General features: G+C 44.9%; 1 protein-coding gene across 3 annotated transcripts in view; it reads right to left on the reverse strand.

Moving 5' to 3' along the window:
• Positions 1 to 252: 252 nt before the first annotated feature.
• The window catches only part of LOC311160147 (multidrug resistance-associated protein 1), a 47,030-nt gene continuing 21,847 nt past the window's right edge, over positions 253 to 25,435 (reverse strand). The window contains exons 11-32 of one of the 3 annotated variants that reach the window (XM_084216636.1): positions 25,341 to 25,433; positions 24,309 to 24,512; positions 21,851 to 21,997; positions 21,339 to 21,426; positions 20,788 to 20,857; positions 19,837 to 19,963; positions 18,587 to 18,763; positions 17,414 to 17,581; positions 16,877 to 17,054; positions 15,231 to 15,275; positions 14,165 to 14,249; positions 12,664 to 12,802; positions 11,532 to 11,739; positions 10,139 to 10,449; positions 8,643 to 8,842; positions 7,425 to 7,551; positions 6,967 to 7,068; positions 5,836 to 5,982; positions 4,765 to 4,923; positions 3,453 to 3,619; positions 2,634 to 2,828; positions 253 to 1,739 (exon numbers count right to left, since the gene is read on the reverse strand). In XM_084216636.1, the coding sequence (XP_084072762.1) occupies positions 1,631 to 1,739; positions 2,634 to 2,828; positions 3,453 to 3,619; positions 4,765 to 4,923; positions 5,836 to 5,982; positions 6,967 to 7,068; positions 7,425 to 7,551; positions 8,643 to 8,842; positions 10,139 to 10,449; positions 11,532 to 11,739; positions 12,664 to 12,802; positions 14,165 to 14,249; positions 15,231 to 15,275; positions 16,877 to 17,054; positions 17,414 to 17,581; positions 18,587 to 18,763; positions 19,837 to 19,963; positions 20,788 to 20,857; positions 21,339 to 21,426; positions 21,851 to 21,997; positions 24,309 to 24,512; positions 25,341 to 25,433 (3,246 nt within the window). In that variant the 3' untranslated portion in view covers positions 253 to 1,630. The remainder of the gene's footprint in view (positions 1,740 to 2,633; positions 2,829 to 3,452; positions 3,620 to 4,764; positions 4,924 to 5,835; positions 5,983 to 6,966; positions 7,069 to 7,424; positions 7,552 to 8,642; positions 8,843 to 10,138; positions 10,450 to 11,531; positions 11,740 to 12,663; positions 12,803 to 14,164; positions 14,250 to 15,230; positions 15,276 to 16,876; positions 17,055 to 17,413; positions 17,582 to 18,586; positions 18,764 to 19,836; positions 19,964 to 20,787; positions 20,858 to 21,338; positions 21,427 to 21,850; positions 21,998 to 24,308; positions 24,513 to 25,340; positions 25,434 to 25,435) is intronic. The other 2 variants (XM_084216638.1, XM_084216637.1) reach the window with 2 other exon arrangements.

Raw genomic sequence — 25,435 nt, forward strand, 5'->3', positions numbered from 1 at the left:
CACAGCACTGGGGCTCCTGCTCTGCTGAGCCTTCACCATCACCTGGTCTGCTCAGCAAACCCCAAATCAACCCAGCACAGTTATCTACACTCATGGCTTCTCACCCACCCCCAGACATCAGGCCAAGCAGAATGATCAGTCTAAGCAGGACCAATAATTTCCACTTTCAAAGCCAAAAGCTGAACTTACAAAGCAAACCCTTTGTCAAACACAAGGCAAGAAATAACACGCTTTCTTTCAAACAATTTTTTACTGCAAGTTCTTTGCAAATATTTGCATTGTCATTACAAAAAATACCAAAGAAATTTTCAATCTATTCAATTTTAGAGTGTCATAATTTACAAAAAAATAAATAGCTTTACTCTAAGGACAACAATTGTCTAGTATTAAGGTCAGCAATATCAATCACAGAAGTCCACATTCTCAGTGCTGAGTATCTGGATCCATCTGACTTAGTTTGCTTTCTTCCAGCATTTTCCTTTAAAATAAGATTAATCAGAACATTAGAAAAGTAACTTTTTTCTTACCACAAAAAGCTGAAAATTCAACATAGATTTTGAAAACCAGACTCCGTTGCCATTTTAATTGTTAGACCCTTCCGACACAAAACTTTAAAAACGCTTTTTTTTTTTTTAAACAACTGCAACAGAACATTTTTCCCACAAAAATTTAAGAGTCAACAGCAGCAGCATGAAGGGCATGTTTCTTTGAGATAAGGCTAATGGTCCTTGATGTGGCAGAGCTGCTATGAAAGCACAGAACTACCAAAGCCAAGGGTGTTACAATCAAGGTCACCCTGAGCCTGCAGCCTCTGCTCAGGCAAATCCTCCCTGCTCAGCCTTGTCCCCACAGTGTCACCAGCACTGGGCACCCCAGTGGGGATTCCTGAGTGAGCTGGGGGTAACATCAGCACACAGCAACACACCAACTGCGGCACAATTTGGTTCTGGAGTGATTGTCATTCCAGACATGCTCAAACGCTGCTCTGAAGCTGACTGTGCTTTTTCACATCAGCACTACTGACATGACAGTGAACTTGCTGCTCTATGCTGTAAACACATGAAACCTTTAGGACAATGCATAAAGCATTAACCATGTACAGTAAATGCCATAAGGAGAAAGCCTGGCACGCATTTTATTTCACAATAAGAAAAATCTTTGGACTATAGTACTTTATGCCACAAAATGTTCCAAGTGCATCCCACAATAGATGGCTCATGAAATGAGGAATCCACAAACAAGCAAATAACTAGCATTTGCAAAAATGTTAAAAAAAAAAAAGAGGGAACTTCAGAACATAAGAGATGAGAAGAAAAAACTTTTCTGAATTTCTCTGGTGAATCACTCGGCCGTACATTTGAGTGTATAATGACAGATTTCAGGCAAAAAATAGGAGTCTCTGAAGTGTCTTCCACAGTGTATGAACTTCTCCTAAAGGTGGCTAAAATCAACACTAAGGAGAAATAAAAAATAAAAAAATTGCATCTTTATGTTGCTTCCACTGCCATGCTCTGGCTAACTTCACTGTGTCTGAAACTCAGCTGTGTGGTTCAGTCCAGCTCAGGGGAAGTTACAGTTCTCCAAATGTATCACCTCCCTCTTCCCCACAGTAAATAGCCAAGTTCAAGTGCTACACCAAGCCTGAATCTTTGGCCATGCTATAGAAAATGCCTTTTTCCTGAAGCAGCTGGTCTGGGGTACCACACTCCACCACTTCTCCTCTCTCCAGGACTAAAACTCTGTAAAACAAGGAGAGGAAAAGAAAAAAGGAAAAATAGTCACAAGAAGATCCAGAAAGCCAGTGAACATGGATATACGAGACAGAGACTGCAGCATAGCCATTATTTGCAAGTGTGAAGAGGCTGAGGTGCTCGCTGTCCCTCCCAGCTCTCTGCAGATGGTCTGTGTGGTGCCCTGTTTATCCAGCACGTGGCCACCCAGCCATCTGCAGACACAGCACATGGTCACCCATCTCCTGCAGAGGAGGTGACCAAGCCCCTGGCAGGGGCTGCAGCCTGGTGTCACCACTGCCACTGCTGAGCTGGATGCTCCCTGCTGGCAGAGCTCCTCCCTCTGATCTGTCACTACTGACAGCACAGAGGGCTACACAAGTACTCTGAAATGCTAGCAGTGGTCACTTTGCCATTCTGTGATAAAAGGGACAAGAGCCTAAAACTGAAATATGAGACAACTTGGCCTTCAGGCACACCTCAGCAAGGCAGCCAGCACAAGGGAACTTTATGAACTATAACCAGAAGTGATGGAAAGTGGAACACCAAATGAACTTCAGAGGGCAGAACCTGCCCCTTAGGACTCCCTATGCTGTCTGTGCCTAATTAGGGCAAGAAAGACCCAGGAACAGACTCCTGTCCTTGCCTCTCTCCCCTTCCCAGTTTGCCCAAGCAGGAACAGCACAACAGCAGTGTGACAGAGGGACCAGAGGAGCTCCCCAGGGCAAAGACAGCCACCAGGAGCCAGAACACACCCCAGCCCTGAAAACAGGGATTCCAGCAGCTCTGTGCAGAAGCAGCTAAAAAGGAACCAGCAAACACCCAATTAACACAAAGATTGCCATTTAAGTGGAGCACAGTGCAGGTGACACAGTCTGCAAGGTACGAGCAGCAGCACCTCACCTGGTGTAGTCCATGATCGTGTTCAGGCGATGTGCTATAGTTAACACAGTACATTCTTCAAACTGAGACTTTATAGTTGACTGTATGAGCTTATCTGTCTCAAGATCAACAGCAGCTGTGGCTTCATCCAGAACCAGGATCTTGGACTTCCTGAGCAGAGCTCGTGCCAGGCACACCAGCTGGCGCTGCCCCACACTGCACAGGGGGATGGAGCACGGGGAGAAAAGTCAGAACAGGTTCAGAGCATTCATTGGTACTCATTTTGAAACCTGGCAATTCCTTGTTCTAAAGATGAGTTGACCCTTACTATTTCCCTGCAGAATATCTAACAGCATCTGAAACTACATCCCTCTCAAATGAGGTCCTGGCAATGCAGTAGGAGCACACAAGTGGTTTCAGCATAACTGCATCAGGCTGGTTCACTGCATCAGGGCAGTGTTGAGGACTGGACTGTAAATGGTCCATATGGTAAATGGTAAATACAAACTCAACTATATGTTAAATGGTAAATACAAACTCAGCTATAAAACCCTGATAAGGTGCAAATAGCAAGTGAACAGCTTCCTTAGAATAATGCTGCTGCTTAAACGCTTCCCAAGGCTGCCCAAGCTGCCTTGCACTCCAAGTATTTCTTAAAATTATTTGAAATTCCCAACTCAAGAGCTGAAAACATGTTGAATAAAACCTAGTTGGTTGATTGGCTGGTCACACATTAAGAATTCTCCAGCTGCCTCCCCAGATTCTCACACAGGGCTGGGGCATCACAACTTGCCCAAGCACACCCATGATTCAGTTCAGCACACACTTCCTTTGACCTACCTGAGGTTCTCACCACCCTCAGCACACTCATGATTCAGTTTATCAGGAAGGGATGATACAAAGTTCTTCAGGTGAGCCAATTCCAAAGACCTCCAAATGTCTTCATCAGAGTGTTGGTCAAAAGGATCGAGATTCATACGCAGAGAGCCAGAAAACAATATTGGATCCTGCTCATGGAGAGAGGAAACTGACAATGGACACAGAACATGGCCAGGGCTCCACAAATACTTCTTAGATAACAAAAGGAAACAACATGCACAGATGCAGTAGCAAGCAAGCTAATATACTGAATTTAGGAGTGAGGGCTCATTTTTTTCCAATAAAAAGTTATTCTCCCTCACTGTTATTCCTTATTCTTGGGGGCCTGACCTCTTCCCTTTGCAGATTCTTGCAGTCCAGACCTTTCCATTAGTCAGTATCTCATGAATTCAGAACAAAAACCCAACAAAACAAACAAACCAAAACACCCAAACCCCAGCCAACTTTCTTTTTACTGGACCTCTAGGCTAGAATAGAGTCCCTCCCTGCTAAACCTGCTGTCAGCAGGGACTACCAAGTCAACTTTTCACTTCTTAGGGAATTAACCTATTTCTAAACTCTTCAGCTGCAGTATGAATGAAATTACTCCTTTTTTTTTTCATCAGACAGGAAAGAATAGTACTTTGGAAATATTGATGCAAAACAATCAAAAGAAGAAAGCATAGTCCCCACCCCAGATTTCCAAAAGAGGTGGTACAGAAAACCTTTTACAGTGAGCTCACTTGTTTTTGCCAGTGTGCTGCAATGGTAATTGAAAACATCACATTTTATGGTCTGACTTTGAATCAGAACAGGCAATAAAGGCTACACAGTAAGAACAAAAACACTTGAGACTAAATCCAATGCTCATAAAGCTGTATTTCCAAATGTTTGGGACTATCAACCCCACAGCTGGCTGGGCTAGACTGGGATGGTTTCTGTGCAAGAACAGCACTGATGGCAGACACTCTGCCCAGTTCCCAAGGGATCCCAAGCAGGTGCTCAGCTGGGATCAGCCCTTCCCACTGTGAGTGATCAGCTCCTGAATACACAGGCCAGGGTTTTGCTTCCACAACATGGCTCAGCCAAGTTCCTACTTGTTACCTGGCACAGGCAAATTGAAACCAGCCTAGGGAAAAAAAGCTTGGTTTCAAGTCCATGAAAGGGCAAGCTGAAGTGACTGAATTTCATAGCACAGATCAGATGAGGAATAACAATTTTCTCCTCAGTACTTCATGGAAGGAGCACTGCAAAGAGTGAAGAAGTTTAGCTAGTGGCAGGATTTTGCACCTACCTGAGGGATGATGGTGATCTTAAACCTCAAGTCATGGAGCCCTATCTTGGCAATGTTAATCCCATCAATAATAATTTCACCTTCAGCTGCTTCATTAATCCGAAACAAACCCAAAGTAAGCGAGGATTTCCCAGCTCCTGTTCTTCCAACTATTCCAATCTGTTGGGAAGAAATACAAGAACAACTAACTCTGGGAAAGAGCTAAAGCATATCCAAGCATTTCCACCTGAAACCAACACATTGTCATACTTTTGGGGTTATCCACACACCAAAGGCATCCAGATTCACAGTGTAAGTTTTACTTCCCAGTTACATTGAAGTCTTGATCAATTCTTTTCAGATATAAAAGACTGGTACTTTGGTTGGCTGATACACCTCTTACCATCTGTCCATTCTAACCACTTGAGGTAGCATTCTGCCCATATTTGTAGGTAGAAAGTGTGCACTCAGGAGAAAACAAGTGCCCAGTTGGCTACCACAAATAAGGAAGCTGGGTAGTAGATCTCTCATAGCTACCTTTTATGCTGCTGTGCAAGACCACACTATTAATAGACAGAGAATCCACACAGGACTGGGCAAGGAAGCAGGAGGAGAAACACACAGATCAGCTTGGCCAGATCCAGAGAATCTGCTCTGAAGTCCCATTTTTTCCTGCAGTCTCACCTTGCAGCTTCTGCCTCACTAGATCAGGCATCCCCCCTTGACTGTAGGCTATTATCCTGAGATTATAATCAACTTGATCTCTCTGCAGCCTACTCCTCTTTGCTTATGGCAAACAAATTAGCAACATTCCCTGGGAAGGGACAGGACAGGATAAACCTCACCTCCCAATGAAACCAGGCCAAATGATACTTGGCAGCCCCACATAACAGTGACTCCTTATCCCTGATGCAGAGCACACCTTGCAAAGGCTGAGAGCCCACAACATCTGCACTTACAACAGGGCTGATTCCACAGAAGCTTTTCTAGTTCTTAAGAGCCTCAGAAACAGAACACAACAGGGTCAAACCTCTCCTCTGCTTATGCATGCAGACCTGTGAACTCAGCCCCCTGCCATGGATTCAGGGTTACCTTTTCCCCCCCATTGATGGTAACATTGATGTTTTTCAGGACCAGGTCCAAGTCCTCGCGGTAGCGCAGTCCGTAGCCCCGGAACTCCACCTTCCCCTCCTGGGGCCAGCTGCTGGCTGGGGCTGTTTGCTCAATGCTCCACTCAGCCTGCAAGAGCCACACAGACACCTCTGATCAGCTGCCTCCACCAACACAGGCCCAGAGGACTCAGACTGCATTTAAGAAAAATCCTTCTTAGGGGATAATTTGCAGAAGGAACTGTGACGAGGAGAGGAGAGGAGCCTCAAGACAGATGGAATGGTGTGAGTAGCCAAGGGCTTGGCTATCTCAAGTCCCACTTGCTGGATAAACTTCCCCCTTGGCAATGGCTGAATCATGCAGGCAGCACACATTCAGACAGCCTGTCTGTACACCCCACCAGAGGAAACCTCTGGGGCAGCCACACGTGCAACCAGAAGCAGTTAGGCTGAGACTGTGCACTAAAACATCCATAAGCTGGTAAAAAGCTGCTGCCTCAGCCTCCCACAGAGGGGAGAAAGGAAAGAACACACTTCACTGCCACTGCCAAATAAAAAGGCTTTTGCATGTATAAACACTGGTCTGCTACAGAACCTAAGGGAAAAAAAATCTAGGAAGGGTCTTCATTATGTTTGGTTGCAAAAATAGTGACCCAGGTCAGGTTCAAGTGCAGGCAAGGCAAAGAGAAGACCCAGGGAACTCTGTAACCATAAAGGGAACAACTACACATTAAATGAATAATGTGATTTGAATCAAAACAAACATAAAAGTAAAACCTTTTTATTCCCCCTACTGAGTGCAAAAAGAGAAACACATAAAAACATGGTGTTTGAAGTTTTAGGAAACCAAAACATTTGTGCTACCCTACTGCTTAGCCTTGAACATAAGAGCACATTTGCTAAATAGCACTGTGTAAATACCAGTGGAACACCACAAAAGCACCAACAGGAACTTCCCACTGAGGCCCAGCCTGGCCCTGGCAGCACTGACAGCCCTGAGCTCTGTCCCACCCCTCAGCTCAGAGCACAGCCCACCCTCCAACCTCTCAGGGGGCAGCTGAGACCTCAGGGCAGGGCACTGGCTGCCACAAGTGTGGTGGACAGCTGTCTGTACCTCCTTCTCCATTTCAGCATATTCTTTGACTCTTTCAACAGCAACAATGTTGGTTTCCAGCTCGGATGACATGCGAACCAGCCAGTTCAGGTACGCTGTGATCTGCAAGGGGGAAAGCAGTCAGAGAGCAGCTTACACTGAACAGGTTACCTGCAATAAATGAAAAATGTGGAACAACCAAAACACTGCAATTTCAGACAAGATCTTGGCTAATCAGTGCTGGACAGGAGGAAAGCCCAAATGCCTTCAAGATGCACAGGATGAGACACCCAGCCACATCCCCTCACACAGGGAAAGCAAAGAAGAAACTTCCCAGCATCTTCTCAGATACTACTTGTAATTATTATTTCCTATGTTCTTTATAATAGCTTTCCATCCAAAGCCATATCAAGGCTCTGACTTTCTGAAGCAGTCTAATGATTCAGAGGTTTTGCTGCTTTTAGAAAAGGCAAACTTACCTGCAGTGAGTAGGACACTGAGAGGCCAACCAGGCCTGCACTGAGTTTGTTGCGTGCCATCACTGCAAACAGGGCTGCAAACAGGACAATGCAGTTCCCCACGTACTCCAGACGGACTGCCAGCCACCTGCAAGGCACAGACACATCCTTCCAGTACTTCACCCACTGAGATCAGAGATATGGACAACAAATGGTCTGTTACACATCTTTTTTTTGTAAAATTAATAATATGGCATGTGTGTCCTGCTAGTGACACAAGCACTGCAAGATGTTTGAGATTCTGCTTCAGCAATGTGTGAATCTAGAGCCATCCAAAATCAATGAGTCTTTCAGGTACATAAATTCCTGTCTTAACTACAACTACTTTCTGAACATAGGGATCAAAAAAAACAAAACTTTTGAAATAATATAACCCAGAAGCAAGGCAGGAATTCTCGGAAAGGTGAGAGATTCAGAACTAGTTTTAATTTCATCACAGAAGTTTGAACAAAACATCTCTGAAATGGATTAATCCACAGAGACAAGCATGCCCAGAGCTGTGACAGGTAAGGAGCACAGCCAGCACCTTGGGACTCCAGCTGCTCAGAGTGACCCCGAGATGGGTTACTAAGTCTCCTTTCCCAGCTCGGCAGTGGAAGAAGGAGTCAGAGCTCTTCAGTTCTCGGTCTCAAGGTTGTTTATTGTTTCTTATCTATAAAATGCTTTCTCCTGACCTGCCAAGGTCCACTCAGTAGGACAGTCAGAGGCACTCTGCCTGCCCCCGGGGTGGTGTTATCTTTTTATACTAAAAACCACATGTACATTATTTACACTAACTTCCCAATACCATCACCTATGTCAGACAGTGAGCTTCTACTCTAAACCACTCTGAAAGTGCCAACATCACAGCAGAAGATGGAGGCCAAGAAGAAGGAGAAAGGCTGGACACGCCCAGATCCCTCCATCTTGCCCCGTAAACCCCCATTCTAAAAACCCCAAAAATCTATTTTTCACCCTGTGATAAATTCACTATCATTCTACTTAAACTGTCATGTCTTGCAGGTCTTCACCCAAGGCTGGTAACATGCTCCATGGGTCACAATCAAACCCACAGGCACCTCGGGCTCTGTGCCAGCGTCTCTGAGCCCCCTGCAGGGGTCTTGGCAACCCAGGACAGCCAGAGGGACGTCCTGAATTCCGACACCAGCAGATGCTGCTCCCTCTGCAGCCCAGTGGTACCTGTTGGCCACAATGCTGGGGTAATAGGCCTTCTGGTTCTCGTCCACCTTCATGTCGTTCTGGCGGATGAAGCGCCCCTGCTCCTGGAAGGCGCGGATGACGCTGACGCCCAGCAGGGTCTCGTTGAAGTGCGAGTACACGGGCGAGCGGCTCACCGACTCCAGGCGCTTCAGCTGCCGCGACGTGGCCACGTAGAACCTCTGCCAAGCAGAGCAGACAGGTGTGGGCACTGCAGGAATGTGACAAGACTATCCTTTGTGCCCTTAAAAAGGAAATGAGAGCCCAGAAGTTTCTCTCCTGGATTAGGTGAAAAAGGCATCTCATAAGACCTGGGGGGCTTCACCTCAAATTTAAGGATAGCTAATTGGACAGGAGCCAAAAAGTCCTGCCTGGGCAATTTACTGGAAAAAGAAGAGAACAAAGAAACTGATGGCTTTTGTGAGGGGTTTTACCAGGGGCAGGAGAGCCTCTTGCACCTGGATCGGTTTCTCTCTGTAAAGAGTTTGTTATTTTGCCTTTTATTAAACGTTTTTGTTTCCAATACTGCCACAGAAGCCATCCTGCTGATTTTATGCCTTCTAAGGTAGCTGAGCTATCTTGGGTGTGAAATAGGTCTCCAAGAGCTTATGAGGCCTGCCTCAAGGAGACTCCTATTTCAGGTGACATCCAGATTGTGTCTGGAAAGACAAGGGGAATCATAAACAGTTTCCTGCCATCTGGGCTGTTAGTTTGACAGAGATTCAACTTACACGTGGGAATACACACCTTCTCAACACTTTCAGGCCTGAAGGACCATGACATACAGTCTGCTGCCTTTAAACAACCACAAATCAACCCATCTCATGCCAGAGCCATTTTGTCCTCTTTTTTTTATGAGGAATTTTAGTTGAACAATATTTATATACACATATCACCACTTTAAGGTTTACTGATGGAGCCAAAAGGATTTACAAATTCAAGAGCCAAAGTCAAACCCCAGCTGCTTCTCTTCCATCTGTGCTGGCTCTTTCAGTTTCTAGGAGTGAAGGCAGAGTGAAGCAAGCACACCCTGCCCACACAGGACAAGAGTGAATGAAAGGCTGCCACCCACTCTATTGCTCTGTGGACAATATTCTGATGAAACAGGCACATGAGCAACACACACACACACCCCTATAAAGGCTACTCTCATGTTTGGAAAGCAGCCTTGGAAAAGCCCATGTTTTCCATATTTGGGCTCTGAGCAACAAGCTCTGCCAAATTTGCCACAAAATCTAATGACATTTTTATCAAGTAGGTATTAAAGGATTACCCTCTGCACAGAAGTCATTTTACACTGGACAAAGGAAGGAAATGCTGTGCTAACATCAGATTATCAGTAAACCATGCAAAGCACAGTTAGTCAAGCATGACTCAAACCCAGCACGTTAAAATCCTTCCTCGTGCAGGGTAGGAACAGCCTCAAATAACAGAGGATGTGCCTGCTGCTCCTGGCTCCCCCAGGTAACACCCTTTACCTGCACGAACAAGTAGACAAGTCCCAGGGGGGGAATGATGACAGCAGCTATAGGCGTGGCCAGCAGGATGATGATGCAAGCCCCAATGACATTAAACGTGGAGCCCATGAACATCTTGATGATGGGAGGAATGGTGGAGTCGATGGTGTCGATCTCCTTGGAGAAGCGGTTCACCAGGTTCCCGCTGGGCGTGCGCTCAAAGAAGCTCATGGGGGACCTGAGCACGTTGTGCAGCAGGTTGAGGTGCAGGTGTCGTGACGCAAAGATTCCTCCTATTGACACGACCATCGAGTAGCCAAACACAGCAATACCTACAGAAGGAGATTCATTATTAACTGCTGCCACCTCTCACACCAAACCTTTTCCTCATCCTGCCATCGTTCAGCGTTAGCACGTGGTCACTACAGCACACCAAACAACACACAGCGCTGCTCTCAAGGTGGAAAGAGGGAAGCTTCTTTTCTGACTCTAACATTTATAGAGTTCTAAAAGTGACAATGGACTGGAGGGTGACAGTGGCACCTCTCCAGTGACGCTGGACAAACCAACAGTCCATCAAATTTTTCTTCCATGAAAGAATGCAAAGCAATAAGTTATTTACAGAAAGTGCGTGAGGACGTTTGTTACAAGAATGTAAACATCAAAAGGCTTAGAAAAACTTAAAAAATCAGGGTGACAGTATGCCTCTAGTGCAATAATCCTGAGAAACTTGGTCACACTTCAGGGAGACTCAGCAAATATGTCAAGTAGTTCAAAAAAATAGAACCAGTGAAAACATCAAATTTCTTTCATTGCTTCTCCATTACAAAAATTTGTGTAATATCTGAACACTTTCCCTGAGCAAAAATCACTGAATTTGCTCTTGGCGTTTGTTTTTTATTGTGGGATTTTCATGGCACTTCTGAAGTGGGGTACTTGGGGTGCTTGGTTTCATGGCAAACAAACTCTAAACCACAAAGAGGACTCAAAACAAAACATCACTGAAGCAGCCTCCCCACAGTGCCCTGGGTGGAGCCCCGGGGCAGCTGAGCCAGGCTGGGGCTGCGGGGAGGCAGCACAGCCACAGCCTCCTGTGACAAACTGCCCTGCAGACCAGGCCAGCACAGTCTGCTGACAGGACAAGGAGACTCTTCTCAGATCAGACATTCTGTCAACAGTTCTGACTCATCAACCAGCAAAACACTTTGAGAAATTTCATTTACAAATGAAAGGGAAAGCACATTTTGTAACTGAAAAATTGTATAGGTTGGTTTGCTTCCCTTTTTTTTAATTCAAGTTTTTCATTTTTCTGTGAAAACACACACTCAAATCCTTAGCAAAATGCTGCTGCAGAGACTAAGAGCATTAGAAACACTGAACCAGCAAATCTTAAAATACACAAAATCAAGCAAACCTTGAGAAATTCCCAGTGCTCCATACACTCCCAGTCTGAGAGTTGTGTTCTGCTGTGTCCCATTGATAACAGGATCATCTGTCCATAAACTCAGCCAGTAGTTGGAAGACAAGGAGGCTATATGATTACACATAAAGAGGAAAATGGCCAAGAAAGACATACAGAGTCCAATTGCTTTCATGTAGTCCCAGTACACTGATGCCTTTACCTGAAGAAAGAAAACAAAAAGAAATAACCCATTTTGCAGCTAGGTTTCAAAACCAGCAACTCCCCCTTGTCCAACACCTATTTAAAGTGAGTATCCCTCCATGAGGCCATGAAAACACAGCAGCTGCACTCCAGAGAGCCACTGCCTGGGAACACGGGCTGCAAAGCATTCTGTGGAGACATGCCAAACCCAACACTGCCCCAGGGCAGGCACACATCATCCCTGCCCTGTCACCCAGGGGAAGGGAGGAGTAGGGAGGGACCCGCCTGAAGTACCACAGAGCATCAGTAGCAAAGCCAAAAACTCCACTGAGCAGTTCCAGTTTCTGGCTCTCTGTACCACAAGATTACAAAGCCTTTAAACCAACCCTTGCTCTACATGGCTTGTATCCTGGGATCTATCTTTAACCAACAGCAAGCAGTCCAAGCTTGGATGCAAGCAACATTGCTAGGAGCTGTAACTGCCACTTTCCCAGGAACCTCAGTCTCAGGTTTCTCAAAAAGCCCTGGGTATCCTGGGATTAGACACTTCTGCCTACAGTGGAAACTTGGCTCAAATTCATCTGAGTTAACTGCAGCTCCTTACTGAAGGGCAGTTTTCATTAGGTCACCTAATTTGTCACAACCTCTCTCCAAGAAATCACTGCAAGGTTTTCATTCCTCCTCCTACACTTTGATGTGGTCAGGGCCATCATCTCACACAAGTTTTGTGTTGGCATTCTTCCTGCAGGCAAACATGGGGCTCAGGTCTGGGAGCAGAGGGCACAGCAACACCTACATCAAGTGTTACACAACAAGCAGCAAGCTCAAGAACTCACTCAGCCCGTTCTCACAACAGTTATGTGGTCTTCAGAAGTTATTTACTTCTGAAGTAGATTTTTCCAAAATTGAAGAAGGGCACAGGAAGTGGGAACTGGAGCCTTACCCTCCCAGTCTTTGCTGTGTCAGCCTCTGTCAGTTTCCAGGAATTCTTCTCAGCAAGTGGCTTCTGCAGCTCTGCTGTGCTGCTCTGCTGCTGTGGCTTCCCAGTGTCTCTGCTGTATGTTGAAGAGTTACTGAGCTGCCTGTTTGAAAACATTTCATTTTTAATCTTAGCTTGACACAGGACAGGTGTTACCTCACATTTAGGCTGTGACATTCCACAGCTCCAAGCCAGTGGTTTGCACTCCTATGGAGATGTCCTAACCCCACCATGGCGCCAGAGGTTCCTTGAGCCCCCCTTGTCCCCTCAGGGCACTCTGCCACCCCTCCCTGGCAGCACTCACTCCCCAAGTACCGATGTCCAGGTGCAAGTAACAGTCACCAGATAAACAAGTCTTGGTCATACAATCACTCCAGACAGAAAAATGATTTGTGACCATCAAGATCAGCCTTTCCAAGCCCATCACCAGCACAGCAGCTGCTGGAGTGTGAAATGGGTACCTGCCCTCCCCTCAAAACAGGCCCTTTAACTCCCAGGCACTCATCAGCTTCCAGAAATAGTGTTCCCAGGGCACCATAAGAACAGAGGCACCATTAGAGCACAGTAAGAGTGAGGCATGGACCAGGAGATGGTTTTGGAAAGGTGTAATCACAGTGATTGCAAGAGAATAGCAGCTGCATTAGGTCAGACTACAGCTCCCCTAGGCACTTCATCCCATCTGACAGCAGGAAAATGCAGAAGCCCTAGGAACACACACAAAAACTGCACTAGTCAATAAAACACCCTCCCCTTTATGCAAGCCAAGCACAGAATATCTTGCTACAATACAGGAGGGTTTTCACATGGAAAGAACATCACGAGAGCTGTGTGTGTGCAGCCATGGATGTGCATCAGCCCCAGGGTGTGTGTGTGTGTGCAGCCATGGATTTGCATCAGTGTGTGCAGCCCCAGGGTGTGTGTGCAGCCAGGAATGTGCATCAGCCCCAGGGTGTGTGTGTGTGTGCAGCCATGGATGTGCATCAGCCCCAGGGTGTGTGTGTGTGTGCAGCCATGGATGTGCATCAGCCCCAGGGTGTGTGTGTGTGTGCAGCCATGGATGTGCATCAGCCCCAGGGTCTGTGTGTGTGTGCAGCCAGGAATGCGCATCAGCCCCAGGGGCTCAGAGGCCACAGGAGCCAGGGACAGTCCCAGGCACAGCAGGGACTGGGCCCAGCCCCTGCAGAGCTGCACCTTGCATGGACACACAGAATGGAGCCCAGAGCAGAGAGGGGCTGAGGAGGTGCTGCTGGGTTTGTGGGGTGTCAGGTGCCTGCTGGAGCACTTCCCACTGCTGGACCTGGAGCCACAGAGCAGCACAGCTTTGCCTTTCTCAAGCTGCTGGATCCAGCAGGATATACATTTCTTCTAGCAAATGCCATCACCATCAAATTACTGTTTATCCACCTCTGAATGACTGGATTGAATGGATGGGGGGCAAGAGGAAAAAGAAAATAAAACCACACACCTATGCATCAGCTTTCCAGGGGCTTCATTCACAAGGCCTCCATTTTCTATAGGCTTGCCTTCCTTTGCAGATGGACTGTTTGTATCTGGGAGGGTGAAAAAGTAAACATGAAAATGGTTAGGCAAAGAGACACAAACATTTCGTTTCAATCCTAACTGCCAGTTGCAGTCTAATCCTGCAAACAAAGCAGGGAGCACAAGTATTTACAGATAATAACAGAAAATTGACCAGGTGAACAAATCAGTTTAGTTCAACTCCCAACAGGGTTAATTGCCAAGACAGGGAACATTTATTTTTCTAGCAAATGTAGGTCAGTAATAATGTAACATAATTATGAGGACATGTTTTATGTTCAAACATGCAGTACCAAGTCACATGTGACCCGCTCCATGGAAACAAACCCAGCACTCCAGCCACTCCTTTTCAAACCATAGCTTCTACATAGTTAGTTATAAATTACTTTTGTTTTTAAATGCAGTGAGAAGACATTCTATAAATGATGGAGTGAAGCTGTAAGAACAGCAGCCATGTGCTAGTAACTTTGAGTTTTCTTGCAGAGTTGAGCAATAAGAAATGTGCAAAATCCTGGTGTTTTAGGCATCTGCAGGAATCAGATGACTTTGAGCAAGAAATCTTTCCATGAGCTGTTATCCCACAACATCCTGCTTGTACCAAGATGCAGCACATGAGGCAAGTGATAAAAGGGAGCAGCAGTGAGCAGTGAATACAGATTTGAGAACAAAAGGGACCCTCAGGGCTCAATCCTGAATGATTCTTCTCTTGGTACACTCACAACATTTCCAGGCCCAGGGTGTACCTATAAAACTGATTTAAAGTTTCCTCATGGAAGCTCTGAGACACAGAATTGCTGCTGCTGAGTTACCTACAAGCTGCCACACAGCAACTGCTGCAGCTCACACAACCAGGGACAGGCAAACCATGCAGATACCTCCTATGCACAGATAAAATTCTTCTAAAAATGACTCAGTCTTTTGTAAATAAACTGCAGCTACTCATGTTACTCCAAGGCAAGCACTAACACAAAGCCCACATGGCAAACAGTTACCTGTTTCCAGAGGTTGAATCGCTCCTTCTAATGAAGGATCTGACTCTAAAAGCATACATAATTAACTTTTTTCCAGAACACACTCTACCATTTTCAATCTTTACAACCTCACATCCAAGCAGAATAACCTAAACCACAAAACCCAAGGCAGAATCGAATTTGCTGAAATGGACCTATTTTTAATCCCAAGCCACAAGCACAGCTTTCCCACACAGAGAAGAAGCCCCAAGGATGGCAAGGCAGCAGGGGGAAGCCCAAAGGGAGAGGGAGGCTGGGAGGGAGCAGAGCTGCAGCCAAACGCAGGGGCTGGCTGGGAGGAGAGGCTCTCCCACCCTTGGAGCAGCAGATGGATTCCAGGCAGAAAGCAGCAGCCCTCTGTGCTCTCACGGAGCTCCAGACACAAGGGAGCCTCCCCTGGAGAGTGGGAGTGCAGACACCCTGCAGCCAGCTCAGCCTGGCTCATCTCACAGGGCTGTGCTCCTCCAAGGGCTGTGACTCCCAGCAGCAGTGACCTTTTACACATTCAGTAAGCATGAATGCTATCCCCATGAATCACACAAACAATGCCTCTGCTTTTCACTTTTCACCACTGGCCGAAGATCACTTGACTAGAACTGATGAACAAATTCACTGCCAAGAGGCCAACCCTGTGATAATCCCCTCCAGATCACCAGGGTGGCACTGAAGTTAGAAGTGCCTCTTAGAGGTGCAGAGAACCATGGCAAAAGTTAAAGCACTGGCTCACTTTCCAAAAGAAGGTTCGGTAATTAAATGGAAAAATAAAGTAATTTAGTTTAATGAAAAGGATTTCAAAACCTACTTTTCCACATTTGAAAATGGAAGGCAAAGACTAAGAGAACAGGGCTATTAAATGAGGCAAATCTTCACATTAAAGTTAACAAGTTAACTGCCTAGGGAAGCCTAGAGAAAGTTAATTTGCCTATGAATTTCACATGCAACAAGTCTGACTGTGCCCCAAGTAGCTACAGAAGCACCTACAGAAAATACCCAGAAGTTAAACCTGCTCCCAAACTCGTGTCACAACTTCACCCCAGCCAGCAGAGTGCAGGCACCCCTGGCACTGCTCAGCAGGGGTGTCAGGAAATCACCACAGGCAGGCCATGAAGGAACAGGCTGGAGGCAAAGACTAAGTGCCCCTATTAAAATCCAATACTGTAACTGTCTGTAGATAAAAGAAAAATAAACCTGCAGTGTATTCCTGTACCAGTGCAGCTCTACAGCTGTTCTGCAAAGCAGACTCAGGAGTCAAGGACAGCAGCTAGAACACCGAGCTGCTTCCTCCTCCTCCCCATGCCCAAGGGAATGAGTTGCATAAAGAAGACACATGTTATCAGAGACAGGAAGGGTGTAAAAACCCCAGCTGGCCTTCTGTAGTTTCACTACCATCTGAATTTTGTACTGAGAGGAAATTTTACCACAGATCTGTTACACATTTTCCTGATTTTAAGAAAGAATGTGTGTTTAACCTCACAACCTTCAACACCCTCAAGAAATAAGCACCTCTACCTATACAGGCAATCACAAGAAACAGTAATTTAATTTTCCTATCAGTACTGCTGTTTTTCCTGTAACAGGGCTCCCTTATTAACACAACAGACAGCAAGACAGTTTATTAGTGAGCTTACCACTGTTCTCCATGCTTTGCTCAGCATTAGCATATGTACGAAGGAACTCAGCAAAAGCCCCATCTTGCTCCAGCAGCTCCTGGTAAGAGCCCATCTCAGAGATTTCCCCATCAGTCATCACCAGAATTGTATCCATCTGAGGCAGATAGTTGATTGCATGGGTCACCAAGACCCGAGTCTAAAAGGCAAAAAAAAAATAAAGAGCTTCTGTAATCTCAAATTAGTGAACACCATGGTTGGACTACTGCTCTTTACTGCTTGAGTTCTGTGTATAATGGAACAGTAACGAGGGACAGGCATGCAGAATTTTGAGAGAGCATGGTCTTGATTTTTCCATCAAATGTTTTTGAATTACAGAAACCAAAGTACCTTTCAGTAAAAAAATGTCAGTGCTTTATAAAAGCCCTCTAAAAATTGCAGAAGGATCCTTTCATTTTTCAGCATTTAGAAACAGAAGTCTAAATATGCAACTTGACAAACTTGGAATCATTTGAACTCAGCCAAGAAAAAGCATTCTCCAGAGACATTATAACATACTTTATTTTTCAGGATTCCTTTTGGTCCAATAACTTTTTCAAAAATATGTTTCCCAACATGAGCATCAACAGCTGATAAAGGATCATCAAGTAAATAGACATCTGCATTGCAGTAAACTGCCCGAGCAAGACTGACTCGCTGCTTCTGTCCTCCAGACAAATTCACCCCCTGAGGAAACAAGAAAACAGGAGCCTTTATTTACAGCTGAAAGAAGATGTCTTGCTACAGTTTATGAAAGACACAAGTCACAGGTGGTTTATTTAAATCAGAGGAAATTCAACATTGCATGAAACAGATCTCCACAATAATTTCACTACCACAACAGCATAAGCAATCAGTGACAATCCTCTTGCAGAGAAACACATCTCTTCTGATCTCACTGGCAGTGAAGGGCTAGCCAAACCAAAAATAATGTTTGCTAGTCCTGAAAAGCAATTAACCCTGACTGACTTACCTAACTCTGTACATTCAGAGCTGCTTTTCTTCTCAGCTGTATTTCTGCAGTGCTGCCTCTGATTTAAGGAGCAAACCCTGCTCCCACTGCACACTGGGACTGGCCTGCTGACCAACGAGATGCAGCTGCACCTTTGCTGCACATGGGGCTGTCAGCTCAGTGCCCAGCTGGCAGGACAGCCCCTGCACCCAGCAGAGCAAGAGCAGGACAGAGGCAGCTCAGGGAGCCCCAGCAGGCACAGCCCTGGCAGCCCCTGGCACAGGGACAGAGGCTCCTGCACAGCCCTGCACCATCCATGCACGCTGCCCTGCCTTGGTAACCAAGGGCCAGACCTGGGCTGATGGCTGTTTCTGGGGATTGGGATTCAGATTTTTTGGGCTTGGACACCCGTTTGCTTGTCTTGAACAAAACTGAAGTGTTCAGAAGATTTTTCTCTTCTTGTTTCTGTATATTTTTCTGCTCTATAACCATGGCAACTTACAAACAATTAAAAACTGTCACTATAAGATGGTTTTATATTTCTACCTGAGCATAGGTTTCCTCCTCTTTGAGGCTTAAAGAGAAGGAAAACACACTGTTCAAATCTGCCTCGCATTCTAGAGGATTCCTGCTCCGAAAGTTTTAAAATTCAATACAACTTTGAGATCAAGTAAAATAAGAGTCACATAGCCTTAACTACAAGCAATAGCACTGTTATGGTGGAGTGGGCACTGAAATACCTTTTCTCCAATTTCTGTTTTGTCTCCTGAAGGCAGAATCTCTATGTCAGGCAGCAGGGCACAAGCCTCAATCACACGTTTGTACCGGCTCCCACTCCGCTCCCTCCCAAAGATAATGTTATCTTCCAGAGTTGCATTTTGGACCCAGGCTTGCTGAGGAACGTAGGCTACAGAGCCCTGCAAGAAAAATAAAGTTCAGTACTTTAGACTAAGAGTCTGCACAGGGAGTCAAGGCACAGCAGGGCTTTGTGAGGCAGGCAGTGCTAATCACCTCACAAATTACCTACGGTCATTCCCAAACAAAGCCCTTCCTGGGCTCCCACCTCCTCCAAAATGTTATTTTTATAATCCTCTCTACAAGTGAAAGTAACAAAGTGCGCTGGTGGGAAATAAAGGGCTTCAAACAAAATACGATTAACATAAACCTGGAGAAAACATTTGTTTAGAGGACGTTTGCACAATTACTGCATGTCAAAAGTCATTACTTCTTTCATATAATTATAAATTGTGTTCTGCACAAAAGAGTTTAATCTGGAATGCAAGTGTTTAACAAATGCACCCCTGCCAAGAGATTTCTGCAGAGAGCAGAGGAAGTGGTTTTCATATAAAAGTCACTTCAAAGGAGGAGACTGAGATAATGCAGAGTATTTTGCTTTGAGTATCAGCTCTGTCTTCTCTTTCTGCACTAATAATTAGTGACTTAGATCTCAACTAGTTTATTTTTCCACAACAATTCTGAAGGTGGCCAAACCTACAGACTTTTAAATGCAACAGATTTGTTTTGCTCTTAAAGTAATTTTATTTCCAGGTAATTTTTTTCTCTGTTAGCTGTGTGCAGCTCTGATGTCTAAAAAAGAACAAACTGCAACACAGCCTCTCCCACATTCAGGTGTCTGGGTGCCCCCTCTCCTTGTAATTCTCTGATGTCTGAGAAGGCAGAACCCAACACTGCTCTTCCCCAGAGAATATGTAACAGGGTCTCCCCATCTCATACCCAGACTCACCAGAACACTCATCTTGGAGTGCTCCAGTGTTTTATTTGGCTAAATCTGACACCAGACTGGGATGCTGTTGGGTCAAGGCAATGACACAGAGTACAGGCTAAGGCACATACATGGTTTGCCAGGAAAGCAGGCTAAAAAGTGCATTCATTTGAAAGGCTGCCTCTTCCCTCTTCACACCCCTTGGAAATCTAGAATCCCTCTGGCAATACCCACAAACAGCTGAACAGCTCTGCAGACATGTCACACCTTGACAACCACGTAGCCTTCCTGTTTGTCCATCTCCCCCAGCAACGCAGACAGCAGTGAGGACTTTCCACAGCCAACTTGACCAACAACAGCCACCAAGGAGCCTTCAGGAACAGTGAAATTAATGCTGAAATAAAGTGCACACAATTCAGCCTTGCTTGCTGGCACACCCCAGCAGTTAAACAGTTGAACTGCCCATCTAAAACACAAACCATCAGGTGCTTTGTGAACACCCTCTGCAAACACTGACTCAGCACTTAAACTGTAACTGCCTGAAAACCCAAACCTCTCACTCAGAAAGCACCCAGCTCTCCTCATATGTAGAACACAGAACATAACATGTAATTAGTGAAAAGGGAAGAAAATAGAAAGAAAAAAAAGCACCGTGACCCAATCTTGCCAAGGTTTCTCTCTGTGTCCTACGAACACAAATGCAAATAGAGCAAATCCTTGTCCCACAGAATTTGCCATTTAAGGCCCAAGTAAAAGCAGCCAAGTTAAGGAAGGGAGCAGGGCACAGGGCAGACACAGGCTGTGCTGCATCGCTGTCTGCAGCCCGGGATCAGGGACAGCCGAGTGCAGAATCAGCTGTGAAATGGAGCCTGAGGACACAGGAGGGAGGGAGCAGAGCTGAGAGGGGCTGAGCTGGCTGCACCCTCTAGATGGAGCTCAGCCCCTCTGCAGCACACAGCCTGAGCTGAAATGCCCTGCAGCTCCCTTCCCTGATCCCTGCTTCTCCTGCTACCTCCCTTCATGCATCCCATAAATGCAATAAACTATAGATCCCTCCAGTTCCTAAAGCCCCAATTTAAAAAAAAATATATAGAACTGATGTTATCTGTTCTCTCTTTATGGCAACAGATTCTTCTCCATATGTACTTTATAATTCAAATATAGATCATTCATGGTGCAGCAAGATTATGGAATGGAAAAAAGAGCACCAATCTTTACCTGTTCAGCAAAGGAGGATCAGTTTTGGCCCAGCTAAACGTTGCATTCTTCACAACAATGCATCCTTCAGCTGCAAAGGGAAAACTCATATTTATAAAAGTACCAATGCAAGCAGCTAAACTGTGTGCTCACACAATCCAAAGTCAATCCAAACACACATGGGCAGAGGTATAAAGTTACTTTTGCAGAAGAACAACAGCCCACTGCTTGCCAAAAATGTCTGTTCTGCTTTCACTGAATTTAGCAAGACAGCAGAGGTGCCAAGGTTGCCCTCACTCAGGAACCAGGAGGTACATGAACATCAGCTACACAGAGATACCAACTAATTCAGCTGCAACTCCAGCACTGCCAAATCAGTTGTGGAGAAGAAAGAAACTATCTGAGAAGGAAGAAGAACCTGTACATAATTTCCATTTTACAAACTCTCTTCCCCGTTTCTGTCTCAAATTTATCAGCAAAACCCACCAAAAATCCAGTCAATTTATTTTAGAAAGCAAAAGAAAGCACCCAAAACCTGCACACACTGATTTGCAAGAGGCACAGAAACTCACCCTCTTTGATGGGACCCCTGACTATGCTGTCTGGATCTAACTCCTCATGGGACAGGAACACCCTGAGGCGCTTCAAGGACACGCTGGCCTGTGTGAAAAAAGGACGCAAACTCTTCATGCTCTGCTCTTTACATCCAAGTGCTCACTGGTTTGTGCCACATACACATTATACCATTATTAGGCATTCCCAATCCCTCCTTAAATCCACTGCATAATTGCTTGGATAGCCAAACTTTCACTCCCCAACCCACAAGAAATGTGATGTGATGTGATGATTGATGTGATGTGATGTGATGATTGATGTGATGTGATGTGATGATTGATGTGATGTATACCCATCCACCATCACTGGGGTTATTTCACCAGCACAGCACTTCACACACAGGAACTGCAAGGTCCCTTCCAGAGTGGCCACATTTCCCCTGGGGTCACTCTCTAAGCAGGGGGATGTCACCTTTCCACCCAGAGCCTCCTCCTGCACACAAAGCCCCTGCTAATGACTGAAATCTTACCTCCACTATGTTGCTGATGACCATAGGGAGCATGTTCAGTGGGAACCTGAGGATGTTGAATAATGCCAGAGAAACAAAGGCCTTCTGAGCATCCAGGACGTTGTTCTTGCCTACGGTGACATACACAGCAAACGTGGACAGGGCAACCTGAAACCAAGGGCAAAGGCTGCAGTGAGGGTCATGTCTTAAAGCCACCAGGTCAGGAGCACAGTGTGACAGCTGGAATCAGACTATAAATCAAAGAAAGGGCAATGTTCTGATAACTTTTTGTTCCTGACAACACTTCTTGCAAAACAAACACGTGATTAAAATCTGCTGCTGTAGAAAGAAGCTGATGGCTCCTCTTTAAAAAGAGCCAAGTGTTCACTCTCCTCACATAGCAGAAGTGAAACCACAAACATCCCAGGCTATTTGAGGTCACACAGCAGCAGAAAGGAAGTAGATAAATGATCACTGGTGTTTTTTCCTGATCTCTTTCAGTTTTAAGACACTCCCCAAAGTATCAGATATTGGATCAGTAACATATATTGACAGAAAAGTTAGAAGCACCCCAATACTAACCTGTTTTATAGTTTGTAGAGACTACTACAACCCTAGATTTCCAAATACAGCCCTCTTTATCATGGACAAGAAACTTGAAATGTTAATGCATTACAAAGACGAAGCCTTTTCTGTTGTGAACCGTTTCAGTTTCACACTGAACAAGAAAATTACACTGAACCATTGTTATCAGGAATCATAAGCTATAAAAATAACTCCAAAAATCCATACACTCATTTTTTAAAATGTATGTATTGAATCTCTTACAGTAACATAAAGCAAACTAAGTAAAACCAGATGTTTGCTTTCACAACTATTCCCTTCATAGTGTTATTTTCCATGGTAATACCCTCACACCTCAGTATCTCACAAGATCCAGTGCTTTTTTTCCCATAGACTGCCAATTAAAACAAGAAATCAAGGCAGATAAACTTCTGGCATCCTCCCTCCTAAAAGACTTGAAATAATGAGCTCCCCATCTGAGTCTCACTGAGCACAGCATCCACTGAAGACATCAGTGTCTCTGTTAACAAATCTGACTGCTGTGAAGACATGAATTGCTCTGGGTGCAGCAGCTGACTCAGCTGTGCCTTGCACAGTAGCTTGTTTGTACAGCCCTCAGTTTGGACAACCCTGTCCCAGAGAGAAAACCCTCCCATGGAGATCAAAAACAAGACAGGGTCCAAAGAATAACCTCAGAAGCAGCATGTTTGCACTCTTGTGTTAGTCTGGAACACACCCTCAGCAGCACACAGGGCAGAGCCTGTCCTGACACTGCTACTCAACAATGGCTCTAAAACCCTGGCCTTGGAAACCTGAAGGAGTAGAGGAAATAAAAGTTTTCAAGGTCAAAAGTGCTTCCAAATAGGCAATATTTTTTTATCAAAATGTACAAAAAACCCCCAAAAATCCAAGGAACAAGATGCTGAAGAGCAGCCTTGCCCTCCGGGTCGTGCCCCCCGTGTGTGCTGCACATCACACCACTGCACACCACAGCACTGGGGAGTCCACCTGCAGGGTTTTATTTAGAAATTTCATTTAATAATGTATTTATATTAAGATTATCCCAGACTTCTTTTAGAAAAGCATTCACTTAAGAATGCAGCTGATGCTTCTCTGCCTTTCATCACGCCCCGAGCATAATGTAAACACTAAAAATGTTTGCAGGGAAGGAATCTGAGACTGGAAAGTACACTTAAACACCTTCAACTGGAACAGCACATATTTTATCCTAATGTAGTCATGGCTTTTAATTGTTTCTGCAGACAAGAGCAAAGGCCCCTCGCTCTAATAGGGTCTGAAGCAATTTTGATGTGATCTCACTCTTCTCTCCCTTGTATTAGTTGAAATGTAAGCTAACCCTAAACACAGGAGGGATGTTTGGCATATCATGGATTTTTTTTTTTTTTAAGTAAGAATTTGAAGCCATCTCAGGCCACACAATGGTTTTCCTTTTGCACATGGTTCTTACACAGATGCTGGGAGAATCCCAGCCAAGGCACTCCTGGAGCCCAACATCCCATTCAGCCAGGAACTCTTATGGAAGGACCTGCTGCTGCTGCTCAGAAACTCATTGAAATAAGGGATTTTTTAATTCTCCTAAATCTGACCATATATTTCATCTTAGATTCCTCAAGTACTCTACTAAAAATAGGAGGGGATGCAGAGGAGGCTTTTATTTTCCAGTACTTGGACATTAACTTCTAGAACACATCCAATCTGGATGTTACTGAGTTTCAAAGAAAACAGCAGTGCCTTTCCACAGAGAAGTGGACCCCTAAGTGCTCAAGGACCCACCATCCTGGAGGGCATTTTGGCTCAACTCATGAAAACACAAAACCAAAAGGAGTCCTCAAGTGCTGCCTTGGAAAGCACAATCCCAAAAAGGAGACAAGACTTCCAGATTTGTTTCACTTACCAAAAAGGGAGCACAAACCCAAGTGAAGGTTGCCATTGCAGCAAGGTAAGCAGATTTTTTTAGGACTTTGAGTTCTTTCTGTCTGATCTCTAATACCTTCTCTCTAAAGGCTAATTCCCAAGCATAAAGTTTCAGAACTTTAATCCCATTGAGAATTTCGTTCATCAGCTTAATTCTGTTGTCTTTGCTCTTCATTTGAGCCACCTAAAAACAACATTGCAAAAAATAATTAACAGAGCACAATACTTGGCAGAACCTCAAAGTTCTGAGCTTCGTATTTTGCAATGGCAAATTTACCTCATTATCATCAAAAGCTTACTAGCTTCCCAAGCAGGAAATCTGAGATACTATCTGAACAAACAAATATGCAGAATTAACAAGATGTTTTAAACCAATTAAAAGAATGCTTCATGTAACTACAAATCCAAAGCAAGATCAAAACAAGTGTGGCACTGATTTAAGTGTGATTAACCCTGCAACAGGGAGCCCTGGGACTCAGGTACAATATGCAGTTAAAAAACAAACCAGCGTAAGATGTGCAGCTTGCATCTAACCTTAGACCAAACTTAATTTTGCTTTATTTTCAGCACTGTCAATGGCTTTTTTCTTCTTCATCTCTCCAGGAAACAAACAAAAAATGGAACAAGCCAGACATCCTGGAAACTTGAATGTTTCATTCATGGCCATTAGGTTAATTAGGCAGACAGTAGTTTACTTTTGCACATTAGTTTTTAGGCAAGTTAAAAACTGAACTAATTCCCAATAATTCAATCAATAGACATCTCATGGAGCTGTCTGAAGTGCTGCCTTGGTCTTCACTACTGCAGGTTTTCAGACCATTCCACACAGATAAGCTGTAAGGCTGAAAAATACATGAGTTTGTTTATTCTGAACACACAACACCTCTGACCTTTCTTTCCCTTCCCTTTTTTTAAGGGATACTTAGAGGGATGGGGAAAAAAATAAAGAAAAACCTCCAGGAACAAGTCAAAGAATAGATGTTTCTTAAAAGCACTCTATAGAGATGCTAACCTGATAGGTTTTTGTCTTCATTGCCATCACAGCATTTATTGGAACCAGAAGGATCATGACAGCCACACCTGCCAGCACTGAAGGACCTAAATTCT

The sequence above is a fragment of the Fringilla coelebs genome (assembly GCF_963513975.1).
Source record: "Fringilla coelebs genome assembly, chromosome: 16".
NCBI lineage: Eukaryota > Metazoa > Chordata > Aves > Passeriformes > Fringillidae > Fringilla > Fringilla coelebs.